This window comes from Nerophis ophidion, linkage group LG08 (assembly GCF_033978795.1).
Source record: "Nerophis ophidion isolate RoL-2023_Sa linkage group LG08, RoL_Noph_v1.0, whole genome shotgun sequence".
In the NCBI taxonomy this organism is placed as follows: domain Eukaryota; kingdom Metazoa; phylum Chordata; class Actinopteri; order Syngnathiformes; family Syngnathidae; genus Nerophis; species Nerophis ophidion.
This window is the reverse complement of record NC_084618.1, coordinates 37,437,775-37,462,136: the sequence shown is the minus strand read 5'-3', so window position 1 is coordinate 37,462,136 and position 24,362 is coordinate 37,437,775. Positions and strand designations below refer to the sequence as shown.

At 40.0% G+C, this 24,362-nt stretch overlaps 1 protein-coding gene across 16 annotated transcripts in view; it reads left to right on the top strand.

Moving 5' to 3' along the window:
• Positions 1-24,033, top strand: part of dtnbp1b (dystrobrevin binding protein 1b) — a 158,595-nt gene extending 134,562 nt beyond the window's left edge. For 14 of the 16 annotated variants that reach the window (XM_061908478.1, XM_061908470.1, XM_061908467.1 and 11 more), the window contains 4 exons: positions 7,392-7,556; positions 10,804-10,947; positions 22,378-22,571; positions 22,662-24,033. In XM_061908478.1, the coding sequence (XP_061764462.1) occupies positions 7,392-7,556; positions 10,804-10,947; positions 22,378-22,571; positions 22,662-22,940 (782 nt within the window). In that variant the 3' untranslated portion in view covers positions 22,941-24,033. Of the gene's footprint in view, positions 1-7,391; positions 7,557-10,803; positions 10,948-22,377 lie in introns of all 16 variants that reach the window. The other 2 variants (XM_061908480.1, XM_061908482.1) reach the window with 2 other exon arrangements.
• Positions 24,034-24,362: the final 329 nt, after the last annotated feature.

Sequence of the window (24,362 nt, the reverse complement as noted above, 5' to 3'; positions counted from 1 at the left end):
GTTTAGTTTACTAAATTACAATTTTAAATTTCCCGTGGAGTTTCCTGTTGAAAACGTCGCGAAATGATGACGCGATGATGACGTGTGTTTGTGACGTTATTGGTTGAAGGGGACATATTAGCCCAGCACCACTTACGGCTAAAAGTGGTCTCTTTTCATCGCGCAATTACACAGTATTTTGGACATCTGTGTTGCTGAATCTTTTGCAATTTGTTCAATTAATATTGGAGAAGTCAAAGTAGAAAGATGGAGGTGGGAAGCTTTTAGCCTTTAGCCACACAAACACACAGTGTTTCCTTTGTTCAAAATTCCCGGAGGTGAAGCTTTACTATGAATCAGAGCGGTCAAGCGAACATGGATCCCGACTACATGTCAACCGCCAGTTTTTGGGGAGAAAATTGCGGAAATATGTCGCCTCTTACCGGAGACCAGCGGAGGCCAGCGTCCTCCTGCAGCTGCCGTGACTTCTCTCAGAGACTCTGGCGTCAAAACACCCGTGGCCACATCCCTCTGACTTTAAGGTACTATTTAACTCACTAAAACACTAGCAACACAATAGGCAGATAAGGGATTTCCCAGAATTATCCTAGTAAATGTGTCTAAAAACATCCGAATCGCTCTCACTGGCCTCGCTTTTTTTTTTTTTTTACTCTTTTTTAAAAAAAAAATGTTTCTTGACCTTCACTCTAAATTTCCTCATCCACAAAACTTTCATCCTCGCTCAAATTAATGGGGAAATTGTCGCTTTCTCGGTCTGAATAGCTCGAGCTGCTGCTGGCTATGATTGTAAACAATGTGAGGAGACCTACAACCAGTGACGTCACGCGCACATCGTCTGCTAACTTCCGGTAAAGGCAAGGCTTTTTTATTAGCGACCTAAAGTTGCAAACTTTATCGTGGATGTTCTCTACTAAATCCTTTTAGCAAGAATATGTCAATATTTCAGAGTAGCCTCAGATTTACTAATGGTTTCTAATGTAAAAATGTCTGGAATAAATATTACATTTCAAAATTTCTGTCAGCAGTATGATGATTCTATGTCTACATTTAAGGCCTACTGAAACCCACTACTACCGACCACGCAGTATGATAGTTTATATATCAATGATGAATTCTTAACATTGCAACACATGCCAGTACAGCCGGTTTAGTTTACTAAATTAGAATTGTAAATTTCCCGCGGAGTTTCCTGTTGAAAATAAAGAGAATAAATATTACATTTCAACATTTCTGTCTACGAAGTTTTGCTTTATCCTGCGACACAGTCATTTTTATAGTAAGCTATTATAGCTAATATACACACTTACGTCATGTGTTGCCTTCGTTATAAGACTTATATAAGAATGTTTATTTTTTGCGGCTCCAGACAGATTTGTTTTTTGTATTTTTTGTCCAATGTGGCTCTTTCAACGTTTTGGGTTGCTGACCCCTGCTCTAAACCGTGGGTCTCAAACTCAATTTACCATGAGGCCGCAGTAGATAAAGCCTGGGTGAGGCCTGGCCGCACAAAGTATTGACTTCAGTTAGCTTTGTGACAAAATTGTTGAACTACTTCTATCAGCAGCTATAGTAATCCTGATCAATGGTGGGCCTTAAGTCATTACAGATATTAAATTGAATGTCAAAATGTTATATTTTGACACTGTTGGGCTTCGTAGGAAGATGATCACAGACACATCAGCTTGCCTAAAGAAAGTTTGCTCTTTGTGTTGCGTTTGTATCCTCTTTGTATATAATTTGTTTACATACAAAGAGGATACATCATTATTTTGTAATGTTGAGTCAAGCCATACTAAAGCATCAAGAAGTGATGCTGTGTCCCTCCAATGCCTCGATTTGTGTCACATTTAGAAGAAAAAAAACATGTGACACAAATAGTTGCTGTGTCATTTGATTTTAGGCTCCTAACTGTGTTTATCAGGAGCTCTTCTTTCCCTGCGAAGTGACAGCTTTTACTAAATGAAGTCGGCAGAGTGGCGTGCCACGTTTGACAATGGTTTTGTCACCATAATCAATCTACATCAAACTAAAGGAAAATGTTGGGATCATTTTAATCCTTTATCACCAAATAAGATACATGTTCTTTTCCTTTTTACCGCTTGGCTCCTTGACCATGGTTGTGCATTTTTTCTATTTCCTGCAAAGCTATTCAATCAAACATAACAAAATCATTTGTATTTGCTAACTATTAATTCCATATTCAGGTCAAATGTAGTTAACTGTAATTCAGCAGATAGTAAATGTTGTCGTGGTGCGGATGGTAGCGCCGCCGTGCCAGTAACTTGGGGGTTCGAGGTTAGATTAAAGCTTTTGCCATCCAAGTCACTGCCGTTTCTACCAGTGCTGCTCACACTGTTGTGTGAAAGTGAATGAATGTTTGGAGGGCAAATTGGCAGTTGGGCTGCAACTTACAATTATTTGAATACTCGATTAGTCAACGATTATCTTAACGATTAGTCGACTAATCAAATAATAAAGCGTATACATTTAATGGCTGTAATTTTCCATCTACTAGTAAATGCATCTTACCGTATTCTTCGGATTATAAGTCGCTCCGGAGTATACGTCGCACCGACCGAAAATGCATAATAAAGAGGGAAAAAAAACATATGTATGTCGCACTGGAGTATAAGTTGCATTTTTGGGGGAAATTTATTTGATAAAATCCAACACCAAGAATAGACATTTGAAAGGCAATTTAAGATAAATAAAGAATAGTGAACAACAGGCTGTCCGCGATGTATGTCGAGCGATTACTCAACGTCTAGTTTTGTACTTCATAACTTTTGTGAAGCCATGAAATGGTTGTGGACGTCAAGTGCGACCGCCAATTTCAGCCTACAAGCACGGACCAGATATCTATGGTTGTTGTAAAAAAATTTCTTTATCACATTGTTTATTTTCACACATCCATTAAAGATGTGATTCATGTATGATAGCTCAGGTGTGATTCACTACAATAGTCTAACAGCTGCTGATGGTGAGGCAAGCAAGGTTTATTGTTAAAAGAAATGAGGCAATAGAATGAAACATAGGTTAACAATACATTTCCAGGTCAGAGGTGACTATGACGCGAGAATTTTTTTTGCGCATGCGTACCAGGTCACGTTGCCCGGTGGACGGAGAAGTTTAGGGGGTCTTAAACGACCATTGTGTATGTGTGGGATTCAGGTGGGATTTACGCTGGATAACCTTATCCAGCTTAGTGTAGAAGGGACCTGAGACCACTTGTTCTGAACTTCTACTCTTGTCCCAACCTGTAACCCTACCTTCATTTACATAAATATCATTGTAAATTGGTCATCACTGAGTATTATTTTCTGGATATTATTGCATGCAAGGAAATCTGGTGGGTTGACTTCCAGACAACACAATGCTATTTTACATTAGAGGGTTGCAAATAAAAGAACAGAATCCACACCCTAGACCTGATTGTTAGAACACTTGCTAACCTCTCAGTGAACCCGCTGAGAGGTTCACTGAGAACCCCTCAGTTCTAATAATCTAATAACTACCACACACACAAACAGACACACACGCTCACAAATTGAGAATCCTGCAAAGGGAGTCAGTGGGCGATAATGAAGTCAATTAAAAATAAACAAAACAAGTACAGTAAGAAAAGGGAAAAAAATTATGTTGTGGTCGGTGCAGTGTTTTTTTTCCAGGCTGCATCGGAGCTGCAATATCAGCGGAAGATGAAATCTAAAGAGACAGCCTGACCCACACTGCCAACTACGGACGCACGCACACACGCATGCACACACACACACATGCACACGCACACATAGGGTCAGTCCTTACGCCTCCTGCAGGTTCGGCCTCGTCGTCTTCACCCGTCCCAGCAGGGCCAAATGTCCTGCTGGGGCCAATCACAATTTGCCCTCCCAGAGCTCCATCTCGACTAATCACAGTCCACACTATGACTTGTTTCGGATCAAAAGCTATCTTTACACATTAAGTCAATGTGTATCCATACTTTATTTATTTTGATGTCCCTTACGATCCAAATTCTTCTGAGTGATGTTCTAACAGTAAGATGAGTCTCTTATAAGGTTGTACTGTGTAATGGTACCAATAAAGTACTGTGGTACTAATGAATTCAAAAAGGTAATTTCCTGCCTTTTTAAAAATATAGGTACTTTTTTTTTAATGGACAATGCGCTAATTGACACATGTACAGAGCTCTTAAGAGCAGAAGCAGCATGAAAATGAACAGACTTATTTTAGATGAAAACCCAATGATAAATGTGAAGATATAAACACTAAAGCGCAAGTGGTGATTTAAAACATAGCTAGCTAGCGGATAATGTCCGTCCACGGTGTTTTAGCTACTTTTAAATCAATAACCTGTGCCTCCATGGCGACAAACTGTTTCTTGCAAGTATCATCCCTGCAGGACGTGTATCATCTAAACTTACTTCACTACACACCGCAGGAGGATACAATAGCTAACCGCTAACAGCCGGCTAGTGTTCCTGAATGTAAACAAATAGGTGGATTTATACAAATATTGACTGTAAAAATACCAAGTACAAGAGCTGTATATAGTCGATACTACAATGATTACATTGATGTTTTTTATCATCACAAAATCTGTTTGTCTTTTTTATTGTTTGTAAACGTAGGAAATATGTCTGGACACAAAATAACTTTAATTATGACCAATGCATGACCCTGCAACAACTTGGTATTGGATTTATACCAAAATTTGTATTATCACCAAAAACTAATGTAAAGTATCCAAACATGCAAATAAGTTATTATTAAATTTTAACGGGAGTGTATATAAATAATGCTAAAACAAAAAGTAAGCAGATTTTAACATTAAATGAACAAGTGGATTAATCATCCATCCATCAATTTTCTACCACTTTTCGCTCATGTTAATGACAAAATAGTTCAAGCGGAAATGACACAATATGTTATTGTAAATGTCAGTGTTTTTGGACTTTTTCTGAGCTGAGGCACATTTTTTTCATTGAAAAAATGCGGAGGCACATCACCAGCAGAAAACAGAAAAAAATGAAACTCAGCCGCTGATATTCACAGTAATAAGTCGTTCTCGCATTATTGAATATGAATTCAAACCATAACCAAGCATGTATCACTATAGCTCTTGTCTCAAAGTAGGTGTACTGTCACGACCTGTCACAGCACGCCATGACTTATTTGGAGATTTTTGGTGTTTTCCTGTGTGTAGTGTTTTAGTTCTTGTCTTCGGCTCCTTTTTTGTTGTTGATTGTCATATGTACGGATGTACTTTGTGGACGCTGTCTGTTCCACGCGCTGTAAGTCTTTGCAGCGTCAGTCAACAGCCAACGTTTTAAGAAAAGCGTCAGTCCAGCATTCTGTTTTTGTTTACTTTGCAGCCAGTTCAGTTTTAGTTTCGTTTTGCATAGCCACTCTAGGCTTTTGTTTGTGTTTTGGTTTAAGCACTAGATGTCATTTAACCTGCACACTGCCTCCCGCTGTTGTCTGCATATTGTGATCACAACAAACTATGTTCCCAACATCTACAAAGCAATTAGCTACCTGCTGCCACTTACTGATATAGAAGAGTATGACATAGTTACTCTACCAAGCTCTTGACAGCACAGACTATAACTACTGGTTTGCAAAAAATATTTGAAACCCAATTAGGTGAAATTATATAATTTCCCACGGCACACCAAACAATATCTCACGGTACACTAGTGATATATAGTGGTTGAAAAACACTGGTATATGTCAGCAGCCTAATCTTGAGCCTTTGTAACCAGCTTGCTTACTTACTGCTTACTAAAAGACACGTTCTCCAGTATCTTCACTATATTATGTAATACCAAAATTGTTCTTTGATTGCAATAAAAAACATATGTTCAATGTATAATAAGATTTTCTGTTGAATTTAAGCTAATATTTTTTTGGGGGGTACCTTTTATTTTGAAAAGCATCTAAATACATTTTGGTACCGGCATCAAAATATTGGTTTTGGGACAAAACATTAAGATATAAGGAAAATCTTGCCACCACTCGTCCATCACGTGATGAAAAAAAACTTTGCTACATATCTTTCAATTAAACTATCAGTCTGGTACAGACGTGGAAGCTGTAAGTTTGTGTCTCTTTAGTACATAGGCTAACATAGTATGATGTTGCTGTTTAAATGTGAGTGTCATGTTAGCATGGAGCTCTCGGAGATAGCTATGTTAGTGTTGCTAATCACTAGGGCTGGGCGATATATCGATACATACGATACATCGCAGGTTTGTCTCTGTGCGATATAGAAAATTACTATATCGTAATATTCGATTATATGTTCTCACACCGTGGCTTTAAGCTGCGTGCATTACATTACTGGCTTGTCTCATTCCTTCTCGTCTGTCCTTCTCACAGAGACGTAAAATAAGCCCGCCTTCTTACATACGTCACATACTGTCGCGCATGTTGCGTCACACGCTCTCGGCGAGAGATAACGTTAGCATGGCTAACGTTATCTGAGGCAGGTAGAGTTGCTTTTAGCTGCAGGCTAAAACAGGCGTTTCTCCTCCTCCTCGTCTCTCATTCTGACAGATACGGAAAACAAGCCCGCCTTCTTACATACGTCACATACTCTCGCGAGTCTAGCGTGTTAACTCTCGCTGATCAGAGAGAGAGAGAGCTGGTGCGAAACTTATCACAAATGGAGGAAGAACAATAAATGCCCAACATAAAGAGCCGGGGGTCCATCATCTGGCGGTGGTTTGGCTCAAAGTGGGAAGATATTCCGCAGACAACAGCAATATGCTGTTCAATGTATATACTATGATGATTAACCTGTGTGATGACAGTACTATGCTGATAGTATATATTTGTACCATGAATTGATTAACGTGGACCCCGACTTAAACAAGTTGAAAAACTTATTGGGGTGTTACCATTTAGTGGTCAAGTGTACGGAATATGTACTGAACTGTGCAATCTACTAATAAAAGTATCAATCATTCAATGCAAAGTATGCAGCAGAAGTGTTAGTACAAAAAGGTAGCAACACTAATAATTTGGTATTTCATTTAAAAAGTCACCCGTGAGAGAATGAAGAGTATTTAATAAATACAGTTTTGGTCAATTGACCTAGTTGTGATTTCCCTCAGCATGAAAGTTTAAAAGTAGCATATATTAATGCAGCATGAAGAATAATGTTTTAATGTAGACACATAGAATCATCATACTGCTGTGATTATATGCATCAAGTGTTCATTTAAGGCCAAGGCAAAATATCGTAATATATATCGTATATTGCAATTTGGCATAAAATATTGCGATATTAATAAAAGCCAATATCGCCCAGCCCTAACCACTGTGTCCTCCTGTTAGACATGATGAATTGGTACCATATACTAGCTAATCATGACCACTTTTGTGTCCAGTGGAGCTGGACCCCGCTCAGAAGGTGGAGGGCGGCGAACCGGGAGGAGCGTTGTCAGCGGGCCAGGTGAAGCTGAAAGACAGACAGAAGTTCTTTGAGGAGACCTTCCAGCAGGACATGGAGCAGTACTTGTCCACGGGATACCTCCAGATCGCCGAGAGGCGAGGTGAGCGGCCCGCGACTTTTACCCCGTGTGCTAAAGTGTGAATAGGGGCTGCCGTCTAGCAACAGGAAACGAGCGTGCCATTCCTCTTTTCCTTCTCTATAATCCCCTGCTTATTAGAGAAGGATTGCGGCGTGGAATATCTCAGCGCTAAGCGAGCTCATTATGCAAAGACCAGTTTGCAATATTTCAACTCGACACTTCAAACGAGGCGAGGAAGACGAGAACGCCGCCCGCCTCGCTGTAGAGAGTCAGCGCGGCTGGTAATTGACGCCATATTTGCAGAGGGGAAGCACTGCACTTGCACAGAAGATGAAGGACTGCCGATGTCATGATGTCACACTCTTTTGTCCTTTTCAAGTCAGCCGCAGGCAACACACTCCTTCCCTGCATCAGGGCTCTTTTTTGGAGAGGTCATGGTGCACATACACCAACATCTAATACAAAGACATGCTCTGCCTAGTGGCGAGAGAGTGCGTTACATCCTTGAAAGTCGCCATATTGACAGCTGTTTGTAATGTTTTGCTTGTTGAAATATTAGGTGTGCGCTGTTTTCTTTGGTTCTGTGTTACATGTCGTCATGTTTTACAGTAATGTTGACGTGTGTGTGTGTGTGTGTGTGTGTCAGTGCCTTTCATGTTTTTTCAAGTTTTTCTAAGGGGAAGAGGGTGTCAATGATAAATAACACCCCCCATCTCCCCTTTTCTTTTTCTTCTCTCCCTCCCCATGCGGCCTCTCCTCACTTCCTTGAGGTACGGTAGCCAATGGCGTCATCTCTCACACTGCTATGCTGCGGCCAATCATCTTCCGCCTTCTTATTGTGCTCCTCCACCCCCCCTTCCCTATGATGCTGCAACCCCATACCCCTCTCCCCCTACTCACTCAGTACATGACGCATACGGCACATAGTCATGCTGACCAGCGGGATGAGCACTTTTGAGGCCACACCCACCTCTGCAAGAGTGCTGGATCCAGGCCTCATTTAAAAGAAATGATTAAAATACATTACATGCTACTAAAAATAATGTTACTATTTTTGAAAAGAGTAATATTTTTATTATATGTATAATCGTTATTATTTGATAAATCCTAATACATGATTTAGTAATGTATTTCAAATAGTTACAAGGCAATTAAATTATGTTTACCTTATATTTAATTAATGTGGAATTAAATTATGGAATGGATTAATAAGCAAAGCAATCAAACAATGTACTAATATGATCCACTTCAAGAAACTCTTCAAACTGGAAGTGTTTACAAAGTACAAAAAAGAAGAACCAAGATAAACATTCTGAATTTTTTCACCCAGTCATTCTTTCATTATCAAAATAATCTTACTTATCTCATCGTATGGAATAAAACTTACTTCACCAATTATTTATTTATTTATTTTTATTGGGATTACTTATGGAGTATATTGTGATTACATTGAGAACAGGAAGTGAACAAAAAAATTAGCAACTGTTATGTAAAAGAAAAGGGGTAGGATTAAATAAGCTCTGCTTTTCCTACTCCTTTTCGAACATCTTCAAAAGAGAAACTGGAAATTGTGATGTATCATGTTGTATGCTTGCATGTTCCAAATAAATTTAAACTCAACCTAATACAACATTAGCACGTCCCATCATGAAACTTGTCTAAAACGCTTTAAACATATTTATATGTTATTATTTATCACCTTTTTATACAATAATGTTTGACTCATGTTTTATTTTATGTTATTCATATTTTTAGGTACACACTTGTATAGATCCAGTACAGGTATATTTTCTGTAATTTCCCGGTAATATAGAATCCAGTGTGAATAGAATACATATAATATAATACATGTTTGAGTTATTTTTAATAATTACAATAGTTTATATACATAAATTAATAGTATCCTACAATCTTGGAAAAGTATGAAAATGCTGAGTTAGTGTGTACATTTTGATTGTTTGCTGCTCTCTACATTAATGAAGGCTAGACTAATATAAATTTGTTTTTTTAAATAGTACACGACTTGTATTTAAATTAATTTTTAAATTGCTGTAGCAGTATTGTTCTAAGAAATAATATATGACTTATGTAAAATATACAAGTATTTACATTGCACTAATACTAATGTAAGATCAACTATGTGACTTGTCAAAGTACAAATGTGCTTAGCAATACTAAGTAAAAAGTAACCTGTATGTAAAAGTACAAATGTATTCATTGCATTAGCAGTACTAATGTAAGTACATAACTTGTTGGTAAAAGCTCAAGTGTTTAAGTTGTACTAGCAGCAGTAATATAAGAACTAATACATGACTTGTATATAAAAGTACAAGTATATACATTTTGCTAGCAGTAGCAATATAAAAAGTAATGCAATACTTGTATGTAAAAGTACAAGTATATACGTTCTAGCTTTAGCTATGTAAATAGTGGTACATGACTTGTATGTACAAGTACGAGTGTTTACATTGTGGTAGCAGTACTTAAGTAGGGACTAGTACATCATTTGTATGTTTAAGTACACGTGTATACATTGTTCTAGCCTCAGCATTGTAAAAAGTAGTACATTCCCTGTATGTAAAAGTACACGTGTTTATGTTGTGCTAGAAGTACTAATGTAAGAAATAACACATGACTTGTTTGTAAAAGTACAAGTGTATACGTTGTTCTAGCTTTAGCAATGTAAAAAGTATTACATGACTTATATGTAAAAGTACGACTATTTACATTGCATTAGCGGTACTAATGTAAGAATGAATACTTGACTTGCATGTAAGAGGACAAGTATTTACCTTGCACTTGCAGTAGCAAAGTAAAAGATAGTAAATGACTTATGTAAAAGTACAAATGTAAACTGTACGTTATACTAAAAGGAAGTAATATAAGAACTATTACATGACTTGTAGGTAAATGTACAAGTGTATATGTTGTACAAACAGGACCAATATAAAAATGAGTACACTACTTGTATGCAAAAGTACAAGTGTATATGTTGTCCTCGCAGTACTAATGTTAAAAGTCATACATGACTTGTATGTAAAAGTACAAGTGTATACGTTATACTTCAGGTAAAAATGTAAAAGGTCGTACATGACTTGCTATGTAAAAGTACAAGTATATACATTGTACTAACATTCATTGTGACGGTGACTGATGATGCTATCATGGCAACACCCATCCTGCTTCCTGCTCTGCCTGGACTCAGCTCTTTGCTGGCTTTGCTTCCACCTGCTGGACGCTAACCGCCACTTCCTGTCCCTGTGTGCAGAGCCAATAGGAAGCATGTCGTCAATGGAGGTCAACGTGGACATGCTAGAGCAGATGGACCTCATGGACATGTCAGACCACGAGGCCCTGGACGTCTTCCTGCACTCGGGGGGCGAGGACAACAGTGCCGCCTCTCCTGAGACGGGTAGGAAATGACACACACACACACACACACACACACACACACACACACACACACACACACACACACACACACACACACACACACACACACACACACACACACACACACACACACACACACACACACAGAGTATGTGAGAACATACAGGGTAGACTTAATTGTTTGTACTAAGGTTGTCAAAAGTATCAATACTTTGATAGTACCGTATATTTCGGAGTATAAGTCACCCCGGAGTATAAGTCGCACCGGCCGAAAATGCATAATAAAGAAGGGAAAAAACATATATACGTGGCACTGGAGTATAAGTCGCATTTTGGGGGGAAATTTATTTGATAAAAATCCAACACCAAGAATAGACATTTGAAAGGCAAATTAAAAATAAATAAAGAATAGTGAACAACAGGCTGAATAAGTGTACGTTATATGATGCATAAATAACCAACTGAGAAGGTGTTTGCTATGTTAACGTAACATATTATGGTAAGAGTCATTCAAATAACTATAACAAATAGAACATGCTATACATTTACCAAACAATCTGTCACTCCTAATCAATAAATCCAATGAAATCTTCTTCCTCGATGTCGCTTCAGAACAACTCTGCCAACTCCAAAGGTATGTGGCGCTTCCTCTTGTCGTTTTCTGCTGCATATTTCACTACGTCCAGCTTGTAATCTGCAGTACATGATTTCCTTTTCGGTGCCATTCTTGTTCAGCCCTTCTCAGTTTTTGTTTGTTAACGCCAACGATGAAATGATCCATTTTAATAGCTACGGCAGTAGCATATAGCAGTTAGCATCCCATGACCCACAATGCACTTCTGCCATGACCCTCCCCCGCCAAATTCTTATTGGTTGACGTGTTTGTGACGATTGCTGACATTTTCTTTGTCTCTTCCCCGGAAGTGAGAATAATATTATTTGATATTTTACGGTAATGTGTTAATAAGGTCACACATAAGTCGCTCCGGAGTATATGTCGCACCCCCGGCCAAACTATGAAAAAAACTGCGACTTATAGTCCGAAAAATACGGTAAGTCGATATCTGCTTTTTTCAGCATGGCCAGTAGTGAGTCACGGCTAAAGAAGAACGTGCTTTTGTCTTAAAGGGGAACATTATCACCAGACCTATGCAAGCGTCAATATATACCTTGATGTTGCTGAAAAAAGACCACGTATTTTTTTAACCGATTTCCGAACTCTAAATGGGTGAATTTTGGCAAATTAAACGCCTTTCTGTTTATCGGTCTTTTAGCGATGACGTCAGAACGTGACGTCACCGAGGTAACACATCCGCCATATTCATTTTCACATTACAAACACCAGGTCTCAGCTCTGTTATCTTCCGTTTTTTCGACTATTTTTTGGAACCTTGGAGACATCATGCCTCGTCGGTGTGTTGTCGGAGGGTGTAACAACACTAACAGGGAGGGATTCAAGTTGCACCCCAGGCAAGAAATCTGCCGCCAGACCCCCATTGAATGTACCAAAGTGTCTTCACATTTGACCGGCGATGCTAAGACAGACATGGCACAGAGATGTATGGATAACCAGCAGATGCATTTGCAACGATTAAGTCAACGAAATCACAAAGGTGAGTTTTGTTCATGTTGTTGACTTATGTGCTAATCAGACATATTTGGTCACGGCATGACTGCCAGCTAATCGATGCTAACATGCTACGCTAATCGATGCTAACATGCTATGCTAATCGATGCTAACATGCTATTTACGCAAGCTGTATGTACATTTGAAACTAGACACCCACATTTAATGCGAAACAAACACTTACCAATCGACGGATTTAAGTTGCTCCAGTGTCACAAGATGCGAAAGTCCTGATCGTTTGGTCTGCACATTTTACCGGCGATGCTAATAAGGCAGCCATGCTATGGGCCACTTCATTAGGTACACCCACGCTATGGCCGAATAGCATCAATAGCTATTCGCTCAATAGCTTTAATTTTTTCTTCAATTTCGTTTTCGCTATCTTCCTCCATACTCCGACCATCTGTTTCAATACATGCGTAATCTGTTGAAACGCTTAAGCCGCTGAAATCCGAGTCTGAATCCGAGCTAATGTCGCTATATCTTACTGTATTAACCGCCATGTTGTTTGTTTTGGCAGCCCTGTATGACATCACAGGGAAATGGATATTGGTTTCGAAGATAGCGAAAATAAGGCACTTTAAAGCTTTATTTAGGGATATTCTGGGACCGGTAAAATTTTGAAAAAAACTTTAAAAAATACAACAAGCCACTGGGATCTGATTTTTATTGTTTTTAACCCTTTTGAAATTGTGATAATCTTACCCTTTAAAGAAAAAAGATTAGCGAGTGTTTCCATATATCTACTTATTCGTGGAAGCCTGTCACCAACACGGATTCCGCACTTCCGGTTCGTCCTCACTCATAAACAAATGATAATTGAAGTGTGGCACAAGTGTCAGTGTGTAACTGTACTTCACAACACCCTTAAAGTACCAGGAGAGTGGAAAAACAGGTAGACTTTATACGTATACGTCTTCATTGTATCTGTTAAACCATATTCAATTGTATTTACAATATGTAAAGTAAGTGGAAACCCCCTTTAAACATCACATAATCCCACAAATCTTGTTATCCATTTTGAATATTACGCTCCGAATACCTTGGGCTATTTTGGGAGAGTGACATCACTGCAGTAACACTTCTGCACTCTGACCTTGTTATCAGATCAGTTTTACCGGAAATACGCAAACAATGGAAAGACGAGCTGTTAATCATTCACCATCCTTATGTAAGACAAGTACACACATGCCTGGCTTTTTTTATGCATTTGAAATTGTAAATAAATGGCTCACATCTGGGCCGACTGATCGCAGGTTCTATCTATAGTTATACTCGCTCTGAAAACATCCAGAAATTGGCAAAAATACTACATTTACATGTCGTGACCTGAAGATTAACCAAATATCTGTGATATTGATATCATAAGTTCCAATGCAAGCATACTTTTTTAGCGGTGCATTGATAGCAGTGAGCTAATACTAGCTTAAGCTGCAGTTGTTGAAACACTGCTTCTGCTTCGTTTCAAACTTGCTCAAAGTAAATTCTAGATTATAATTCATGCCCTTTTCACCTGCCAGTAGACAAATGTTGCTATGGATCGACAAGCTGGTCGAGTTTCACGTCCCTGGTAGTTGGCGAAAAAGACCTCAAAAGACGCTTCCTTGAACTTTTTTTTAACCCTATGTGAGGATTGTGGTTGAATTTTTAAGTAAACAAAATTATGTGAGTGTCTTGTCTGTCGGCATCCCAACGACAGTGGAGATTGTACACTGTTTGTTTTTTATGGTTAGTTTGCACCTAGCAATGCTGCCGATGCTAGCGTTCAGTGCCGATTTTAGACTTATTGCTCATCCTCTTTGTGTTTGGGCTCAGATATATAAGGTTCTGGATCATAATTTTTCCCAAAATAATCTTAGTTGGCTCTCACAAAGTCTGCCTGAGTAGCAAAGATGTTGATGGGGGGAAGGGATCTCTGGTTCCTATTGTTACGTCAGAGATCAGGTGACTGGCTTCTTCATTATCTCTCAAATGGCTAGGGAATCTTTGTAACTATTTTGATCATATCTATTTACTTGCACGCTTTAGATGTCTTTTGGGGTCATAAATCGGTCATTTATCATAATAGCTTTAACTTAGAGGCAACTTGTTTTTCCACTCTACTGGTACAATACACTATAATACATGGCTGCTTTGCTAAAGAATAAGAGGTAGCAGAAATGATCTGATGCACTTTGGCGAGATTGTCACTATACTTGGCGAGTAGAGGTACATGTTAGGCCAACAAGGTCATGCTTTTATTTGCTAATCAAACTCAAGCTGTCACAAAAGTATTTGTTGCGCGTTCCAGAGTGGAGGTTCGCCACCAAAAGCCTCGGGATTGCTTTACTATTTCCATAAGTGCTTCAAAAACCCAGTTTAGAGACACTCTACTGTCGTTTAAAAACACTTTGAACACAATTGTTGTAATCGTTGTACCAGGAAGGCAAAGTTTGGCCTGGGGGCCATTTGCTGAAGCACATTGTAGAAAAACAAAACAAAACAGCAACGTTGATACTAATAACAAATAAAAACAATGCTTCATCTTAAAATATATATTTCAGTTTTTTTATTATCTTATTTCATTACATGATGAGAGTGAAGTCTGGGCTTACCTGCTTAGGCTGCGACCCCACCTGAGATAAAAGGATGGATGGACGATGACTTCACACTATCACCATATTCAAAGAATATTTAGACAAATAGTTTCTAAACATATTCAAAGGCATTACGCCATTCTTATTTTTAGAATGTAAATCAGTTAACGTCATCAACCCGTACTAATAAGGTACTGTAGTACTCACTGAAGTAAATTATTACTGCCCTTGAAAAAATATCAGAACTTTTTTTTTTTACATAGACATAATAATGTGTTATGGTGATCCTACTTGCCAACCTTGAAACCTCCGATTTCGGGAGGTGAGGGCTGGGTGGCGTGGTCGGGGGTGGGGCGTGGTTAAGAGGGGAAGGGTATATTAGCAGCTGTTGTGCGCGCATTTGTGCACTGCACTCTTTAAAAGCCGTAGATGTTATTGTCACATATGCACGATTGATTGATTGATTGAGACTTTTATTAATAGATTGCACAGAACAGTACATATTCCGTACAATTGACCACTAAATGGTAACAACCGCAATAAGTTATTCAACTTGTTTAAGTCGGGGTCCACGTTAATCAATTCATGGTACAAATATATACTATTAGCATAATACAGTCATCACACAAGTAAATCATCAGAGTATATACATTGAATTATTTGGAATCCGGGGGGTGGGATCAGGAGCTTTGGTTGATATCAGTACTTCAGTCATCAACAATTGCATCAACAGAGAAATGGACATTGAATCAGTTTAGGTCTTACTTTGTAGGATATGTACAGCGAGCAGAGAACATGGTGAGTTCAGATAGCATAAGAACAAGTATATACATTAGAAATACATTCGATTATTTACACTAGGGTATTTAAAATCCGGGGTGATGGGATGTGAATGGAGGAGGGTATTAGTAAATGACTGAAGTTGCTTGGAGGTGTTGTGGTGCATGTACAGTAGATGGCAGTATTGTCCTGTTTAAGAGTGTCATAACATTGCTGTTTACGGCAGACAAACTGCTTTACGGTAGACGAAAACGTGACTGCTGTTGTTGTGTGTTGTTACCGCGCTCTACAGTTATAACGTCATTGGGCAGACATACTGTTTATATTGTGGGAAAGCGGACGTGAAAATAGACTGTCCTCACTCAGTTCCGCATGGAGCTGTAGGGTGCGTGGCCTCCAGCTCCGCCTTAATTTCGGGAGAAAATTTGTCCCGGGAGGTTTTTGGGAAAGGCGCTGAATTTTGTGAGTCTCCCGGAAAATCCTGGAGGGTTGGCAAGTATGATGGTGATATTTCTGGTGATATGAGTTGAGGCAAGTGTGAGTCAACACACACGGAGCACTTACTAGCGGAAACAGTGTGGAGACAGAGGAGGGACGATTTTGAAGTTAAAGTAGCAATGATTATCACACACACTTTAGGTGTGGTGAAGTTTGTCCTCTGCATTTGACCCATCCCCTTGATCACCCCCTGGGAAGTGAGGGGAGCAGTGGGCAGCAGCGATGCCGCGCTCATGTGTGTATTTTACCAAGGATAAAGTTGAAATGATGAACACTCAAGTGCCGCTCTGAAAGCAGTGCTTTAAAACATGTTGGGCTGGGCAATATACATTATTTTCCGGACCTTAGGGCGCACCGGATTATAAGGTGCACTGCATGAATGGTCTATGTTTGATCCTTTTTCATACAAAAGGCGCACCAGATTATAGGGAGCATTAAAGGAGTGATATTTTATTGTTTCTAAATGTAAAGCACTTCATTGTGGTCTACATAACATGTAATGATGGTTCTTTGATCAAAATGTTGCATAAATGATTTACAAATCATCTTCAAGCCGCTTTCTGACAGTTGCTTCTTGTGGGAGCTCTTATTTACTTCCAACATCGTCTTCTCCCCGTCATCTTTGTTGTAGCGTGCAAAAAATGGAGCTAACTGTTTTAATGACATCCAGACTTTACTTCAATCATTAACGGAGCAGCATCTCCTCATCCCGAAACCGTGAAAAACCGTTTGACCGGAACTCACTAATAACTAAAGTTCCTTGGGTGAATCATGTAAACTCACTACACCGGTATGTTTTAACGCTTTCATGGGAGTTTACTGAGATACAAGAAAGAACTTTACACTACTTTGTATCAGAAATGGCAACAGCAGAGGATGAATGTCTCATAACAAGTAGAGAAAAAGAAGCTTATCGACTACAAAAGCGGACGCGTGCAATTTTTCAGGACTTATGCAGATCCCAAATATATATCAGTAGGTACGAAAAGTTGCTTTTGCCTACTATCCATCTATCCATTTGCTATCGCTTATTCACTTTTGGGGAAGCGGGGGGCGCTGGCGCCTATCTCAGCTACAATCAGGCGGAAGGCGGGGTACACCCTGGACAAGTCGCCAGCTCATCGCAGGCTTTTGCCTACTATTGCGAAACAAAACGCCAGATAATGTCTTACTTTATACACACCATAATAAAACTGGTATGTTGAAGTACAGTGCAATCCATCACGCAATGCACCTTTATAGCTTATCAAAGTCGTAGTAAAACATTTTGATAGATTTTTGAGTGCCATGTGTAATGTCCTATATTTTCAATGGAACATAATAAAATGTTGGTGTTGTTTACTTCTTATATTGCCATCATACTGCAGTCTACACAAATCAATCAATCAATCAATGTTTACTTATATAGCCCTAAATCACTAGTGTCTCAAAGGGCTGCACAAACCACCACGACATCCTCGGTAGGCCCACATAAGGGCAAGGAAAACTCACACCCAGTGGGACATCGGTGACAATAATGATCCAGTGGGACGTCTGTGACAATAATGATTATGAGAACCTTAGAGAGGAGGAAAGCAATGGATGTCGAGCGGGTCTAACATGATACTGTGAAAGTTCAATCCACAATGGATCCAACATAGTCGCGAGAGTCCAGTCCAAAGCGGGTCCAACTCAGCAGCGAGAGTCCCGTTCACAGCGGAGCCAGCAGGAAACCATCCCAAGCGGAGGCGGATCAGCAGCGCAGAGATGTCGAGGCGGATCAGCAGCGCAGAGATGTCCCCAGCCGATACACAGGCAAGCAGTACATGGCCACCGGATCGGACCGGACCCCCTCCACAGGGGAGAGTGGGACATAGAAGAAAAAGAAAAGAAACAGCAGATCAACTGGTCTAAAAAGGGAGTCTATTTAAAGGCTACAGTATACAAATGAGTTTTAAGGTGAGACTTAAATGCTTCTACTGAGGTGGCATCTCGAACTGTTACCGGGAGGGCATTCCAGAGTACTGGAGCCCGAACGGAAAACGCTCTATAGCCCGCAGACTTTTTTTGGGCTTTGGGAATCACTAACAAGCCGGAGTCCTTTGAACGCAGATTTCTTGCCGGGACATATGGTACAATACAATCGGCAAGATAGGATGGAGCTAGACCGTGTAGTATTTTATACGTAAGTAGTAAAACCTTAAAGTCACATCTTAAGTGCACAGAAAGCCAGTGCAGGTGAGCCAGTACAGGCGTAATGTGATCAAACTTTCTTGTTCTTGTCAAAAGTCTAGCAGCCGCATTTTGTACCAACTGTAATCTTTTAATGCTAGACATGGGGAGACCCGAAAATAATACGTTACAGTAGTCGAGGCGAGACGTAACAAACGCATGGATAATGATCTCAGCGTCTTTAGTGGACAGAATGGAGCGAATTTTAGCGATATTACGGAGATGAAAGAAGGCCGTTTTAGTAACGCTTTTAATGTGTGCCTCAAAGGAGAGAGTTGGGTCGAAGATAATACCCAGATTCTTTACCGTGTCGCCTTGTTTAATTGTTTGGTTGTCAAATGTTAGAGTTGTATTATTAAATAGAGTTCGGTGTCTAGCAGGACCGATAATCAGCATTTCCGTTTTTTTGGCGTTGAGTTGCAAAAAGTTAGCGGACATCCATTGTTTAATTTCATTAAGACACGCCTCCAGCTGACTACAATCCGGCGTGTTGGTCAGCTTTAGGGGCATGTAGAGTTGGGTGTCATCAGCATAACAGTGAAAGCTAACACCGTATTTGCGTATGATGTCACCTAGCGGCAGCATGTAGATGCTGAAGAGTGCAGGGCCAAGGACCGAACCCTGGGGAACTCCACACGTTACCTTAACGTAGTCCGAGGTCACATTGTTATGGGAGACACACTGCATCCTATCAGTAAGATAAGAGTTAAACCAAGACAGGGCTAAGTCTGACATACCAATTCGTGTTTTGATACGTTCTAATAAAATATTATGATCGACGGTATCGAAAGCAGCGCTAAGATCGAGGAGCAGCAACATAGATGACGCATCAGAATCCATCGTTAGCAATAGATCATTAGTCATTTTTGCGAGGGCTGTCTCCGTCGAGTGATTTGCCCTGAAACCGGATTGAAAGGTTTCACATAGATTGTTAGACGCTAAGTGTTCATTTAACTGCTCCGCAACAATTTTTTCGAGGATTTTTGAAATAAAGGGAAGGTGAGACACCGGTCGGTAGTTTACCATGAGGTCAGGATCGAGGTTAGGTCTTTTAAGAAGAGGATGAATAACCGCTTTTTTGAATGCTAGGGGAACAGTGCCCGAGGAAAGTGATAAGTTTATAATATTTAGCACTGATGGACCTAATAATACAAAGAGCTCCTTGATCAGTTTCCCTGGAAGAGGGTCAAGTAAACATGTTGTTTGTTTTATTCCATTTACACGTTGTAACAATTCCTCTAATGTTATTTCCTCAAAACGAGAGAAACTATTTTGGAGGGCAGTATCCGCCGTACATACAATCGTGTCAGTGTTAATAGAACCCCGTTGTAGCTGGGACGCATTGTCTTTAATCTCCTTTCTAATGACTTCAATTTTCTTACTAAAGAATTGCATAAAGTCATCAGCTGAGTGGGTGGAGCTACTGGAAGGAGTCCCTTGTTGGGTTAGCGATGCTACCGTACTAAACAAAAATTTAGGATTGTTTTTATTGCGGTGGATGAGATTTGAGTAATAATTAGCTTTAGCTAAGGTAAGCATGCGTTTATAAGTTATTAAACCATCACTAAATGCTTGATGGTGCACCTCAAGTTTAGTCGTGCGCCATTTGCGTTCCAGCTTTCTGCATAATAATTTCTGAGCTCTAGTTTCTTCTGTAAACCACGGGGTGCGCTTTTTTGGAGCCTTTTTTAACTTTAGCGGTGCTATGTTATCAATGGTTTCGCGCAGGGCGTCGTTAAAGTTGTTAGTGAGGTTATCAATAGAGCCCACATACTTTGGGAATGGTGCCATTACCGAGGGCAGTAGGTCAGCAAGAGCTGTCGTTGTGGCCGTATTAATGTTGCGGCTGCTATAGCAGGTATTATTATTATTAGTTTGACGAACATGCGTCTGAACCTCGAATTTTATAAGGTAATGATCGGACAATACTTTAGTATACGGGAGTATCGTAACTTTGGAAGCGGTGATACCCTTGACAAGCACTAAGTCTATCGTATTACCGTTGCGATGCGTGGGTTCATTTATTATTTGTGTGAGACCACAGCTATCAATTATAGTCTGGAGCGCTACGCACGGTGGGTCCGATGGGGTATTCATATGGATATTAAAGTCCCCCATTATGATTATATTATCGGCGTGTGTCACTAGATCAGCAACGAACTCTGAGAATTCATTGATAAAGTCCGAACAGGGCCCTGGGGGGCGGTAGATAACAGCCAGGTGTAGAGGCAGCGGTGTGACAGACCTCATAGTAAGCACCTCAAACGATTTATATTTATTATTCATGTTAGGACTAAGGTTAAAGTTTTCGTTGTATATTAGTGCGACCCCCCCACCCCTTTTAAGCGGACGGGCAATATGCGCATGTGTAAAGTTAGGAGGACATGCCTCATTTAGCGCAAAAAAGTCGTTTGGTTTAAGCCAGGTTTCACTGAGACCGATGACGTTAAGATTGTTGTCTCTGATGATATCATTAACTAACAACGTTTTGGGAGACAATGATCTTATGTTTAAAAAACCTATATTATAGGTAGTGGGCTGTTTTAGGGAATTTTTGATCAAATTATCCGTAGTAGCAATATTAATAATGTTGTGTTTATTATGCCCAGTGCATTCAGTATAATTGCGACCATATCTAGGAATTGATACGACGGGAATGTTCCGATTGTTTGATTGTTGCTTTGATAAACTGCACGCATCATGGTTAGCCTCCTCAGTAACGGGGATTTTCCGATTGTTTGTTTGTTGCTTTGATAAACTGCACGCATCATAGTTAGCCACCTCAGTAAAACACATGTCCAACTCTGAAACACTCAAAGCAGAAAAAACTTGTTCTAATTTAACTGACTCCTTACCCAGACCAGTAGTCTCGCATCCCTTATTTAAATCCGTCTTCAGGGTGGAGGGAAGTGGTGTTCTGTGGGGATTAGCCTTCTGCTTTGTTTTTAGCCCCGCTCGACATCCGCGTTTCCGATCACACCGCTGGCGTCTGCTCCGTAGACGGCCCCCGCTGCCAGTAGACTCCGCTGCTTCACAGGCCGCTGGATGTAGCCGCCGACGTATCCCCATGCTAGTTAGCATGTTTAGCACGCCCGCGTCTATCAGTCCAAAACGGCCCGATGTGTCCATATCCAGAAGTGTCTGGCGGTCGTACGTGATCACGGAGTGACCACGATGCGAGCCAGCCATGAAGTCTGCAAATCTTATGTTTGACTGCCATCTACTGGTCACACTTATCATTACGCCTTGTACCAAATAAAATATCTTCGAGGTCAGTAAGCAAAACCAGAATTATTCCGTATATTAGGCGCACCAGGTTATAAGGCGCACTGTCGAGTTTTGAGGGGAAAAAAATGATTTTAAGTGCGCCTTAGTCTGGAAAATACGGTATAAGATATGATATTATGCATGTTGATGCCTGGCAAATTGGACACCGAATTAAAGCTTCCTTAATGCACTGCAGAGTCCTCGCTAGCTACAGGGGCTACAGTGTTTTAGCTACGTTTTGTATAAATATCACCTGCAGGACGAGGAATTGTGTGTGAATGCAAAAATGCATTCCATGTTCGAATAAGACTAAGTGAAGTGCTGTGAATACTTTCTGGATGCACTGGCTTTTGTTCAATTTGCAACATGACTCGCCTTTACTTTCAATCAAAACTGTTTTAATTTGAAACATACTTCACTTCTTTTTACACTTGAGTGTTAGTGACCTGTGATGGTGTGACAATAAACATTCATGCGTTTCCTGTCGCAGGTCCTGAGGTGGACTGCGGCACAGAGATCAGCTTGCAGGTTCCCACGCAGGCCGAGCTGCGCCACAAGCTGTCCTCCCTCTCCTCCACCAGCCAGGACACGGAGGCGGGCGAGGAGGACGACGACGAAGAGGAGGAGCCGGGGCCAAGCGGCAGGAAGAGACCCCCTGTGGTGGTGACGCCTGACGACGACCAGGTGCACGCCAACGCCTCGCAGAAAGGCAGCGAGCGGAGCAACAGGAAAGTTTGACTTTTTGTCTTTCTTCTTCTCCTCCTTCTCTAAAAGCAAACTGCCTTAAACGAGCCATCTTGGAATAAGAGCACACTAACTTTCCAACTGAAGAAATGTCCTCAGGTGAAAATGTCGTGGTGTTATTTGGACACCTGCCCATGTAAGCGAGATTGGCCTGTGCAGCAACATATCTGTCACTCACATTTCAGGACCAAACTTTCAACACCTTTTCCTCTCTTTTTGTACACAAACGTGTGTGTGTGTGTGTGTGTGTGTGTGTGTGTGTGTGTGCGTGTTCCTCCTCCTGCGATGTCACGTCGATTCATCCCATAAATTGTTCCACACAAAAGAGCACGTTGACTATTTTGAAGTGTGTATTCCAAGAACTGCATCTATAGTATATATACATGACATACAGTATATATACACACACAATATATGTGGAGAATATACGTTACTTTGGATGAGAGAGTGATACTGGTGAGTGTTATTAAATACATTATTGTGATGCGTTCATGGACACTCCGACTCTTATCATTGCATATCATTAGTGGTCTTTTGTTTACTCATGACCTGCTAGGATGAACATTAGCATCATTTGAAACAAACATGGGCAGTCAAACCAAAAGATGTGTTTACTTGCAGCAGCAAAGTGACCTTAAAGCACATCAATCATCACTGACTTGCAGGGTCAGGTGACATTTCAATTCAATAATATTTTAATGATTACTCAGGTGTCATTTATTAAATTTGCAATAATTTAACATGATCATTTATTGCACTAATTTAACATTATTACTTATTGCACCATTTTCAAATATTTTTTTATTTCAGAATTAATTGATTTAACATATTTTCCGGACTATAAACTTTTTTCTCGAACTTAGAATCTATGCGTCTTATTAAAAACATAAATGAATTTGAGGTTAATTTATAGAATTTTCTATAACAGCCATGTTTTGTTTTCAACAAATAGTTTTCATGTTCCACTGACAAGACACTAAAAAGGTATGTTATTGTTTGTGCTGTGGCATCATCTTTTGAATGAGTTCACTCACTGAAAATGCACTTCCTGTTTTCAACATATTTGTTAATGTGCTTTCTGCTCGAAAGGATTCTTCATTCTTCACCCCATACAACATGTGTAAGTTTTACAATACAACTCAAACAATTCATACTTATTAAATCGTCCCATTTGTGAATATACTGAGACGTTTATAGGTGTCTGTTAGTATTGTTAAATTACAGTTGCATTGTTTTTATATATTTTCAGTTTGGTAAATTCATCAAGACGTCACTGTGGAAGTTTTAAGCCCGTTTAGCTCAGTGGTTCTTAACCTTGTTGGAGGTACCGAACCCCACCAGTTTCATATGCGCATTCACCAAACCCTTCTTTAGTGAGATATATATATGTATGTATGTATGTGTGGGAAAAATCACAAAACTACTTCATCTCTACAGAACTGTTTCATGAGGGGTTCCCTCAATCGTCAGGAGATTTTAATGGAAGCATTCACATACAATGGTTTATATAGGGCACAGAGTGGGTAGGTACAGGCAGGCGTAGTGGCGTGGTGATTGGCTCATGTGTTACCTAGGAGGTGTTTCCGTTTGTGACGCCTGCCTGTACCCACCCACTCTGTGCCCTATATAAACCATTGTATGTGAATGCTTCCATTAAAATCTGACAATTGAGGGAACCCCTCATGAAACAGTTCTGTAGAGATGAAGTAGTCTTGTGATTTTTCCCACACA